General features: G+C 57.1%; 1 protein-coding gene across 1 annotated transcript; it reads right to left on the minus strand.

Annotated features, from left to right (window-relative positions):
- Window positions 1-2604: 2604 nt before the first annotated feature.
- Window positions 2605-12196, minus strand: LOC117437626 (tubulin-folding cofactor B). The gene is made up of 6 exons (XM_034072157.1): window positions 12023-12196; window positions 10207-10350; window positions 8660-8756; window positions 6159-6350; window positions 4003-4075; window positions 2605-2751 (listed from the first exon to the last, which is right to left on the minus strand). The coding sequence occupies exons 1-6, from the start codon at window positions 12179-12181 to the stop codon at window positions 2631-2633; spliced, it is 786 nt and encodes a 261-aa protein (XP_033928048.1). The 5' UTR covers window positions 12182-12196; the 3' UTR covers window positions 2605-2630.
- Window positions 12197-12288: the final 92 nt, after the last annotated feature.

Genomic DNA, 12288 nt, shown 5'->3' on the forward strand with positions numbered 1-12288 from the left:
AGGCTCCCACTGCCCCGCCTGGGTCTCTTCGCACTTTAAGACCCCCCAAAACCCACCCCAGGGATGAAAACACCCCCAAAATCACCCCAAAACTGCCCCAAATCACCCCAAAACTGCTCAAATCACCCCAAAATTCCCCAAAATCAGCCCAAAACTGCCCAAATCACCCCAAAAGTGCCCAAAATCACCCCAAAAGTGCCCAAACCCACCCCAAAACCCCCCACACAAAGGGCTCTCCCCATCCCATTTCCTCCATCCCAAAAGAGGCCAAATCCTTCCAGGATGGGCCCGAAAGTGGCCAAAAATGGCCTTTTTCACCCCAAAGAGGGGATTCTGCTGCGAAAAGGAAGCTTTTGGGGCTGGTTTTTTGGGGTCAAAAAGGGCAAAAGTGGTCAAAGGGGAGGTGAAAACTGGGGGCAAAAAGCCCTTTTGAACCATTTTGCCCTTTCCTGCTGCTTCCTCCCGATGATTTGGGCTCAAACCTCCGGAATTGGGGGATTTTCCCACTTCAAATCCCTCAAAATCCCCATTTCCCCCCCCAAAAATGCCATTTTTAAGCGATTTCACCCCCAAATCAGCCCAATTTGGGGCCGTTTTGTGCTGGCGAAGGAGCCTGGGCGGAGCTATCGCGATACTTGGGGACCTCTCGCGATACCTCCGGGTCTAACACGTTCCCCTGTAGTTCTTGGTGATGGACGTGGCCGTTTTCCTGCGATTCCCGACGTTTGGAAGCGTTTTGGGGGGGGGGGGGATTCGGTGCATGGACCTATGGGGGGTCCTTGCACTGTTCCCTATGGATATCCCAAGGGAATAAGGATGGAGGTCACTGGGAATGGGGCTTTGGTGTCAATGGGAATCGTGGCTGTTCCAGCCCCATTGCCCCCTTATCCCATAGGAATGAATGGGCCAAGCTGGGGCTCTCCCACCTCCTTTATTACCCCCCCACAATTCCAAGTGGGACCAAAATCCCTCTTTTGAGCCCCAAAATGGGGGGGTTGGGATAGAACAGGTTTAACCCCCCCCCCCCCCCCCCATCACTTGTGGGGTCCCATAGGATGGAGGACACTGAAAGTCCCGGGAATGGCCCCAAAAGGAGGTTGGGAATGAGGGAGGGGGGAGGAATGGGGGCAAACGGGGCCTCAATGGGGGTTCGGGGGGGTTGGTGGTATTATGGGGGTGATGGGGATGATGGGATATGGGGGGTGATGGGGATGATGGGATATGGGGGATGATGGGATATGGGAATGATGGGATATGGGGGATGATGGGATATGGGAATGATGGGATATGGGGGGTGATGGGGATAATGGGATATGGGGGATGATGGGATATGGGGGGTGATGGGGATGATGGGATATGAGGATAATGGGATATGGGAATAATGGGATATGGGGGGTGATGGGGATAATGGGATATGGGGATAATGGGATATGGGGGGGTGATAGAAACGATGGGACAATGCAGAGATGATGGGATATAGGGATAATGGGGTTACAGGGAGTGATGTGGACAATGGGACATGGGGGAGATGATGGGATATGGGGGCGATGGGGATATGGAGGGTGATAGAGATGATGGGATATGGGAGGTGACAGATACAATGGGACATGGCAGAGATGATGGGATATGGGGATACGGAGAGTGATGGGGACAATGGGATATAGGGGAGATGATGGGATATGGGGGTGATGGGATTGGGAGATAATGGGATATGGAGATGATGGGATATGGGGATACTGGTAGTGATGGGGACAATGGGACATGGGAGAGATGACGGGATATGGGGGTGATGGGATATGGGGGTGATGAGATACGGGAATGATGGGATATGGGAATGATGGGATATAGGAATGATGGGATATGAAGGTGATGGGATTGGGAGATAATGGAATATAGGAATGATGGGATATGGGAATGATGTGATATGGGAATGATGTGATATGGGGGTGATGGGATACGGGAATGATGGGATATGGGGGGGGGTCCCATCCCCATCCCCCCCATAGGCAGCACCGCGTCCGGCATCGCTGTGGCCAGAGGCGACACCGCCGAGCGCTCATTGGCCGCCTCCGCCGCCGCTCAAAGCGCCTATTGGTCAGCCGCCATCGCCCCGCCCCCTGCGAACTCTGATTGGCTCCCCGCCCATTGCGCAAGCGGAAGCAGCGTCCCTATTGGCTACGCAAAAATGGCCAAGAAACGGGTTTTCACCTTAAACGCCACTTTATGGGCCCGGTACCTGCCGGGGGGGGCGGGGGGAGTGAGGGAAGAGCCAACAGCGACCGGGGCCGCCCCCCCCCCGCCGCCGCCACTCACCCATCCCTGCTTGGCCCCGCCCCCTCTTCGCTGATTGGCTGCCGCAGGCAACGCCACGCCCCTTGGGAGGAGGGGGCGTGGCCATGGGGAAACCACACCCCCTTCCATAGCGAGGGGGCATAGTCAATGGAAAGCCACGCCCCCAACGGCGAGTGGGGGCGTGACCAACGAGGAAGCCACGCCCCTTCCGTACCGAGGGGGCGTGGCCAGCAGGGAAAACCCCGCCAAAAGGGGGGCGGGGTGGTGGGAAATGGAGTGGGGGGCGTGGCTTGTGGGCGGGGCGTGGGGTGGGGGCGGGGCTTGGGGAGGCTCCGCCCTCAAAGCTCCTCCTCCTCCAGGCCCAGCTCCTCCTCCGGGAAGTCTCCGGGGGTGACACTTTGGGGCTTGACGAAGGCTCCGTATTTGGGGGGACACTCGAAGTAACGTCGGGAACCGACACTGGGGGGAATGGGGGGGGACACCAATGGGGGGGGCACCAATGGGGGGGACACCAATGGGGGGGACACCAATGGGGGGGGACATCAATGGGGGGGGGCACCAATGGGGGGGACACCAATGGGGGGGACACCAATGGAGGGGACACCAATGGGGGGGACACCAATGAGGGGGACACCAATGGGGGGGCACCAATGGGGGGGGCACCAATGAGGGGGACACCAATGAGGGGGACACCAATGGGGGGGACACCAATGGAGGGGACACCAATGGGGGGGACACCAATGAGGGGGACACCAATGGGGGGGGCACCAATGGAGGGGACACCAATGGGGGGGACACCAATGAGGGGGGACATCAATGGAAGGGATATGGGGGGAGATCCAAAGGGGACCCCAATAGAAGGGATCGGGGGGGGCCCCAATAGAAGGAATATGGGGGGGGGGGACCCAAAGGGACCCCAATAGAAGAGATCTGGGGGAAGACCCAAAGGGGACCACAATAGAAGGGATCTGGGGGGAGACCCAAAGGGACCACAATAGAAGGGATCTGGGGGGGACCTCAATAGAAGGGATTGGGGGGGGACCCAATTGAAAGGATCTGGGGGGGACCTCAATAGAAGGGATTGGGGGGCAGACCCAAAGGGAACCCCAATAGAAGGGATCTGGGGGGGAGACCCAAAGGGGACCACAATAGAAGGGATCTGGGGGGGCCCCAATAGAAGGGATATGGGGGGGGGACCCAAAGAGAACCCCAATAGAAGGGACTGGGGGGAACCCCAATAGAAGGGACCTGGGGGAGACCCAAAGGGGACCCCAATAGAAGGGATCTGGGGGGGACCCCAATAGAAGGGATATGGGGGGGGACTCCAATAGAACGGACCTAGGTGAGACCCCAATAGAAGGGACCTGGAGGGGGACCCCAATAGAAGAGACCTGGGGGGAGGACCCAAAGGGGACCCCAATAGAAGGGATCGGGGGGGGACCCCAATAGAAGGGATAAGGGGGGGAGACCCAAAGGGAACCCCAATAGAAGGGATCGGGGAGGGACCCAAAGGGACCCCAATAGAAGGGATCTGGGGGGGGCCCCAATAGAAGGGATCAGGGGGGAGACCCAAAGGGACCTCAATAGAAGGGATGTAGGGGGGACCCCAAGAGAAGGGATCTGGGGAGGCCCCAATAGAAGGGATAGAGGGGGGGAGACCCAAAGGGGACCCCAACAGCAGGGATGGGGAGGGTCATGAGGGGTCTGTACCTGCCATCGTGCTTGCCCAGGGGCTCATCGTAGCGCACCCCCACCCAGTGGCCTGGCTTGAAGTCAGTTTGTCCTGTGGGGAAAGGGGGCAGTGGATGGGGGGTTAGGGACAACATGGGGGGGGTCACTTTGGGGGGGTTTGGGGTCATTTTGGGGGGGGTTGGGGTCACTTTGGGGGGGGTTTAGGGTCATTTTGGGGGGTTGGGGTCATTTGGGGGGGGTTGGGGGTCACTTTTGGGGGGTATTTGGGGCACTTGGGGGGGGGGCGGGAGGGATTCGGGACCTCTTGGACAGGTTTAGGGACATCTGGGGGGGTGGGGGGTGTTTGGGACCCTTTGGGGGGGTTTGGGAGGGATTTGGTCCAAGCTGGGTGGATTTTGCACCCTTTTGGGGGGAGTTTTGCCCTTATGGGGGTATTTTGTTCCCTAGGGAGGTGTTTTGCCCCCTTTAGGGGTGTTTTTCAGCCTTTGGGCTGTGTTTTCCCCCCCATGGGGTGTTTTTTACCCCCATGGGGTGTGTGTTGCCCCTATGGGGTATGTTTTACCCCATGGTGTATGTCCCCCCCGGTGCCGTCAGTCTCACATACCCACATACATGACAGTCCTCCTGCGGCTGGGCTGTGTGTTACCCCATAGGCTGTATGTGTTACCCCATAGGCTGTATGTGTTACCCCATAGGCTGTATGTGTTACCCCATAGGCTGTGTGTTACCCCTGGCACCGTCAGTGTCACCTACCCACATACATGACTGTCCCCCTCTGGCTGGGCTGTGTGTTACCCCCATAGGCTGTGTGTTACCCCATAGGGTGTGTGTTACCCCATAGGCTGTATGTGTTACCCTAGCACTGTCAGTGTCACCTACCCACATACATGACCGTCCCCCTCCGGCTGGGCTGTGTGTTACCCCATAGGCTGTATGTGTGTTACCCCATAGGCTGTATGTGTTACCCCACAGGCTGTATGTGTTACCCCATAGTGTGTATGTCCCCCCCCGGTGCCGTCAGTCTCACATACCCACATACATGACAGTTCCCCTGCGGCTGGGCTGTGTTTTACCCCATAGGGTGTGTGTTACCCCATAGGCTGTATGTGTGTTACCCCATAGGCTGTGTGTGTTACCCCATAGGCTGTATGTGTTACCCCATAGTGTGTATGTCCCCCCCGGTACCGTCAGTCTCACCTACCCACATACATGACTGTCCCCCTCCGGCTGGGCTGTGTGTTACCCCATAGGCTGTGTGTTACCCCATAGGCTGTATGTGTTACCCCATAGGGTGTGTGTTACCCCATAGGGTGTGTGTTACCCCACAGGCTGTATGTGTTACCCCATAGGCTGTGTGTTACCCCCATAGGCTGTGTGTTACCCCATAGGCTGTATGTCCCCCCTGGCACTGTCAGTCTCACATACCCACATACATGACCGTCCCCCTCCGGCTGGGCTGTGTGTTACCCCCATAGGCTGTATGCATGTGTTACCCCTGGCACTGTCAGTGTCACGTACCCACATACATGACTGTCCCCCTCCGGCTGGGCTGTGTGTCACCCCATAGGCTGTATGTGTTACCCCATAGTGTGTATGTCCCCCCTGGCACCCTCAGTCTCACGTACCCACATACATGACTGTCCCCCTCCTGCTGGGCTGTCCCGGTACCCGCACCAGGCACCGGGTCCCCTCCGGCTGGGCTGTGTGTTACCCCATAGGGTATGTGTTACCCCCCCTGGCACTGTCAGTGTGACATACCCACATACATGACTGTCCCCCTCCTGCTGGGCTGTGTGTTACCCCATAGGCTGTATGTATGTGTTACCCCCCCCGGTGCCGTCAGTGTCACCTACCCACATACATGACTGTCCCCCTGCGGCTGGGCTGTCCCGGTACCCGCACCAGGCACCGGGTCCCCACCGGCTGGGCTGTGTGTTACCCCATAGGGTGTGTGTTACCCCATAGGCTGTATGTGTCACCCCCGGCACCCTCAGTGTCACATACCCACATACATGACTGTCCCCCTCCTGCTGGGCTGTCCCGGTACCCGCACCAGGCACCGGGTCCCCTGCGGCTGGGCTGTGTGTTACCCCATAGGGTGTATGTTACCCCATAGGCTGTGTGTTACCCCATAGGGTGTATGTGTTACCCCATAGGCTGTATGTGTCACATACCCACATACATGACTGTCCCCCTCCTGCTTGGCTGTCCCGGTACCCGCACCAGGCACCGGGTCCCCACCGGCAGAGCCGCTGCCAGAGCTGCCTCCTGCTCCCGGCGCTGCCGCAGCTGCTGCTCCCGGCGCTCAGCGGCCTCAGCATCGAACCTGCCCCACTGCCGCTGACGGAGGAAGCTGCGCACGGACTCTGTGGGGGAATGGGGGTAATGGGGGTAATGGGGGTAATGGGGGAATGGGGGTAATGGGGTAATGGGGGTTAATGGGGGTTAATGGGGGTAATGGGGGTAAATGGGGGTAAATGGGGGTAATGGGGATAATGGGGGGGAACATAGGGACAATGGGAATGGGGGCACCATAGGGAGAGTGGGGCCGCGAAGGGGATGCTGGGAAGGTGGGGCAGGGGGCTTGGGGACACCATGGGGACACCATGGGGACACCATGGGGACACCATGGGGACACCATAGGGACACCATAGTGGACACCATAGGGACACCATAGAGACCACCATAGGGACACCATGGGGACACCATAGGGGACACCATAGGGGACACCATAGGGGACACCATGGGGACACCATGGGGACACCATGGGGACACCATAGGGGACACCATAGGGACACCATGGGGACACCATAGGGACACCATAGGGGACACCATAGGGACACCATAGGGACACCATAGGGGACACCATAGGGACACCATAGGGGACACCATAGGGGACACCATGGGGACACCATGGGGACACCATGGGGACACCATAGGGACACCATGGGGACACCATGGGGACACCATAGGGACACCATAGGGACCACCATAGGGACCACCATAGGGACACCATAGGGACACCATGGGGACACCATAGGGGACACCATAGGGGACACCATAGGGACACCATAGAGACCACCATAGGGACACCATGGGGACACCATAGGGGACACCATAGGGGACACCATAGGGGACACCATGGGGACACCATGGGGACACCATGGGGACACCATAGGGGGACACCATAGGGACACCATGGGGACACCATAGGGACACCATAGGGGACACCATAGGGACACCATAGGGACACCATAGGGGACACCATAGGGACACCATAGGGGACACCATAGGGGACACCATGGGGACACCATGGGGACACCATGGGGACACCATAGGGACACCATAGGGACACCATAGGGGACACCATAGGGGACACCATAGGGACACCATAGGGACACCATAGGGGACACCATAGGGGACACCATGGGGACACCATGGGGACACCATCGCGGACACCATAGGGACTCCATAAAGGAACCATAGGGACACTATGGGGACACCATGGGGGACACCATAGGGACACCACTATAGGGACACCATAGGGACACCATGGGGACACTATGGGGACACTATGGGGACACCATAGGGAACACCATAGGGGAACCATAGGGAACACCATAGGGACACCATGGGGACACCATAGGGGAACCATAGAGACACCATAGGGGACACTATGGGGACAGCATAGAGACACTATGGGGACACTATAGGGACACCATAGGGACACCATAAGGGAACCATGGGGACACCATAGGGACACCATAGGGACACCATAAGGACACCATAGGGACACTATGGGGACTCCATGGGGACACCATAGGGGAACCATAGAGACACCATAGGGGACACTATGGGGACACCATGGGGACACCATAGGGACACTATGGGGACAGCATAGAGACACTATGGGGACACTATAGGGACACCATAGGGACACCATAAGGGAACCATAGGGACACCATAGGGACACCATGGGGACACCATGGGGACACCATAGGGACACCATAGGGACACCATAGGGACACTATGGGGACACTATAGGGACACCATAGGGACACCATAGGGACACCATAGGGACCCCATAGGGACACCATAGGGACACCATAGGGACACCATAGGGACACCATAGGGGGACACCATAGGGGACACCGTATGGACACCATAGGGACACCATGGGGACACCGTAGGGACACTATGGGGACACCATAGGGACACCATAGGGACACCATAGGGGACACCATAGGGGACACCATAGGGACACCATAGGGGACACCATGGGGACACCATGGGGACACCATGGGGACACTATAGGGACACTATAGGGACACCATAGGGACACCATAGGGACACTATGGGGACACATGGGGACACCATAGGGACACCATAGGGACACCATGGGGACACCATGGGGACACCATAGGGGACACCATAGGGACACCATAGGGACACCACAGGGGACACCACAGGGACACCATAGGGGACACCATGGAGACACCATAGGGGACACCATGGGACACCATGGGACACCATAGGGGACACCATAGCGACACCATAGCGACACTATGGGGACACCATGGGGACACCATGGGGACACCATAAGGGAACCATAGGGACACTATGGGGACACCATAGGTGTTATGGGGTCAGCAATGGGGCTGCCCCACAGCCTCACCTGGTCTCTTGTCATAGTCACTCTCTGTCATCTCATACTTCTCCACCTGGGACACGTCCTCATACTCCCCAATGCGAGCGCCGCTGCGGTCAATAACCTGGGGGGGTTTTTGGGGTGAGAAAGGGGGATTTGGGGGTCCCATGGCTATTTTGGGGTGAAAAAGGGGGATTTGGGGGCTTCAAGGCTATTTTGGGGTGAGAAAGGGGGATTTGGGGGCTTCAAGGCTATTTTGGGGGTGAGAAAGGGGGATTTGGAGTTTCAAGGCTATTTGTGGGGTGAGAAAAGGGGGATTTGGGGTTTCAAAGGCTATTTTGGGGTGGGAAAAGGGGGTTGGGGGTTTCAAGGCCTGTTTTGGGGGTGGAAAAAGGGGGATTTGGGGGTTTCAAGGCTATTTTGGGGTGAAAAAGGGGGATTTGGGGGGTCTAAAGGGACAGTTTTGGGGTGAGAAAAGGGGGATTTGGGGGTCTCAAGGCTATTCTGGGTGAGAAAAGGGGGATTTTGGGGTTTCAAGGCTATTTTGGGGTGAAAAAAGGGGGATTTGGGGGTTTCAAGGCTATTTTGGGGTGAAAAAGGGGGATTTGGGGGTCTCAAGGCAAGTTCTGGGGTGAAAAAAGGGGGATTTGGGGGTCTCAAGGCAAGTTCTGGGGTGAAAAAGGGGGATTTGGGGGTCTCAAAGGCAAGTTCTGGGGTGAAAAAGGGGGATTTGGGGGGTTTCAAGGCTATTTTGGGGTGGAAAAAGGAGGATTTGGGGGCTTCAAGGCTATTTTGGGGTGAAAAAGGGGTTTTTGGGGGTCTCAAAACCACTTTGGGGTAAAAAAAGGCGGTTTTGGGGTGTTTCAGGGCCATTTTGGTGTGAAAAAGGGGGTTTTGGGGGTTCCAAGATTATTTTGGGGTGATAAAAAGGGATTTTGGGGGGTTCTAAAGCCATTTTGGGGTGGAAAAGGGAAATTTTGGGGTGTTCCAAGCCCATTTTGGGATGAAAAAAAGGGTTTTTTGGGGTGTTTCAGGGCCATTTTGGGGTGAAAAAAGGGGTTTTGGGTCTTCCAAGACCACTTTGGGGTGAAAAAAGGGGGTTTTGGGGTGTTTCAGGGCCATTTTGGGGTGAAAAGGGGGGTTTTGGGGTATTTTCAAAGCCCATTTTGGGATGAAAAAAAGAGGGTTTTGGGGGCTTCCAGACCACTTTGGGGTGAAAAAAGGGAATTTTGGGGTGTTTCAGGGCCATTTTCAGAGTTTAAAAGGATTTTTGGGCTGTTCCAAGCGCATTTTGGGGTGAAAAAAAGGGAGGTTTGGGGTGTTCCAAGCCCATTTTAGGGTGAAAAAAGTGGTTTTTGGGGTGTTTCAAGCCCATTTTGGGGTGAAAAAGGGAAATTTTGGGGGTGTTTCAAGGCCTTTTGGGGATGAAAAAACGGGTTTTTGGGGGTGTTTCAGGGCCATTTTGAGATGTAAAATGGGTTTTTGGGGTGTTCCAAGCCCATTTTGGGTTGAAAACAGGGGTTTCTGGTGTATGTCACCCCATCCCCTGCCCCCCAGCAGGCCCCAGTACCCACGTGCACCCTGCATCCATCCCACAGCTCATAGGATCCCAGTAGGGCCTCATCGCAGTCCAGCCGCCCCAGGAGCTCATCGTCGGTGCCATAGAGCTCCAGCTCCATGCAGGAGGCAGGGCTGCCCACCACCAGCTCCAGCTTGCACTGCAACGGACCAGTTAAAACCAGTACAGACCAGTTACACCTGTACAGACCAGTTACACCAGTACTGATCCCAGTTACACCAGTACTGACACAGTTACACCAGTACAGACCAGTTACACCAGTACAGACCAGTTACACCAGTACCGACCCAGTTACCACTGGTACTGATTCCAGTTACACCAGTACAGACCCAGTTACACCAGTACTGATCCCAGTTACACCAGTACTGACACAGTTACACCAGTACAGACCAGTTACACCAGTACTGACCAGTTACACCAGTACAGACCAGTTACACCAGTACTGACCAGTTACACCAGTACAGATCCCAGTTACACCAGTACAGACCAGTTACCACTGGTACCAACCCAGTTACCCCCAGTACCGATCACCGTTACCCCCAGTACAGATCCCAGTTACCCCCAGTACAGATCCCAGTTACCCCCGGTACCGATCCCAGTTACCACCAGTACCAATCCCAGTCACCCCCACTACCAATCCCAGTTACCCCCAGTAGTGATCCCAGTTACCCCAGTACCGACCAGTTACCCCCGGTACCGATCCCAGTCACCCCCCGGTAACAGATCCACTTACCCCAGTACCGATCCCAGTTACTCCAGTACCGATCCAGTTACCCCAGTACCAATCCCAGTTACCCCCATTACCGACCCAGTTACCCCAGTACCGATCCCAGTTACCCCCAGTACCGATCCCAGTTACCCCCAGTACAGATCCCAGTTACCCCCGGTACCGATCCCAGTTACCCCAGTACCGATCCCAGTTACCCCCAGTACCGATCCCAGTTACCCCAGTACCGATCCCAGTTACCCCCGGTACCGACCCAGTTACCCCATTAACGCTCCCAGTTACCCCGGTACCAATCCCAGTTACCCCCAGTACCGACCCAGTTACCCCATTACCGATCCCAATTACCACTGGTACCGATCCCAGTTACCCCCAGCACCGACCCCGTTACCCCCAGTATCGATCCCAGTTCCCCCCAGTACCGATCCCAGTTACCCCCATTACCGACCCAGTTACCCCCATTACCGACCCAGTTACCCCCATTACCGACCCAGTTACCCCCAGTACCGATCCCAGTTACCCCCAGTACCGATCCCAGTTACCCCCAGTACCGATCCCAGTCACCCGCAGTACCGATCCCAGTTATCCCCGTTACCAATCCCGTTACCCCCAGTACCGACCCAGTTACCCCCGGTACCGACCCAGTTACCCCAGTACCGACCCCGTTACCCCCAGTACCGATCCCAGTTACCCCAGTACCGACCCCGTTACCCCCAGTACCGATCCCAGTTACCCTAGTACCGACCCAGTTACCCCCACTACAGATCCACTTACCCCAGTACCGATTCTCGTTACCCCAGTACCGATCCCGTTACCCCCAGTACCGATCCCGTTACCCCCAGTACCGATCCCAGTTACCCCAGTACTGATCCCATTACCCCCAGTAACGATCCCTGTTACCCCCAGTAGTGATCCCAGTTACCCCAGTACCCATCCCCGTTACCCCCGGCACCAATCCCGTTACCCCCAGTACCGATCCCTTTACCCCCGTTACAACCGGTACCGATCCCGTTACAACCGGTACCGGTCCCCGTTACCCCAGTACCGATCCCCGTTACCCCAGTACCGTTACCCCCGTTCCCGGTACCTTGAGCTCGGCCACAGTGATCCCGGTGCTGTACCGCTTGGGAGCCCTGCGGGCAGTGAGGCTGCTGCTGACGGACAACAACACGGACCCGGCCCCGGTACAGGCCCCGTTACCGGTACCGGCCCCGGTACCGGCCCCAGGCCCCGACACGGCCTTCATGCTGCTTCTGGAAGCTTCGGCCCGCCCCCCCCTGCCCCGCGGAGCCAATGGGGGAGAGAGGGCTCCGCCCACCCCGGGGGAGAGGAGCCAATGGGAGAGCGAGGAGG

The sequence above is a fragment of the Melopsittacus undulatus genome, chromosome 24 (genome assembly GCF_012275295.1).
Source record: "Melopsittacus undulatus isolate bMelUnd1 chromosome 24, bMelUnd1.mat.Z, whole genome shotgun sequence".
NCBI lineage: Eukaryota > Metazoa > Chordata > Aves > Psittaciformes > Psittaculidae > Melopsittacus > Melopsittacus undulatus.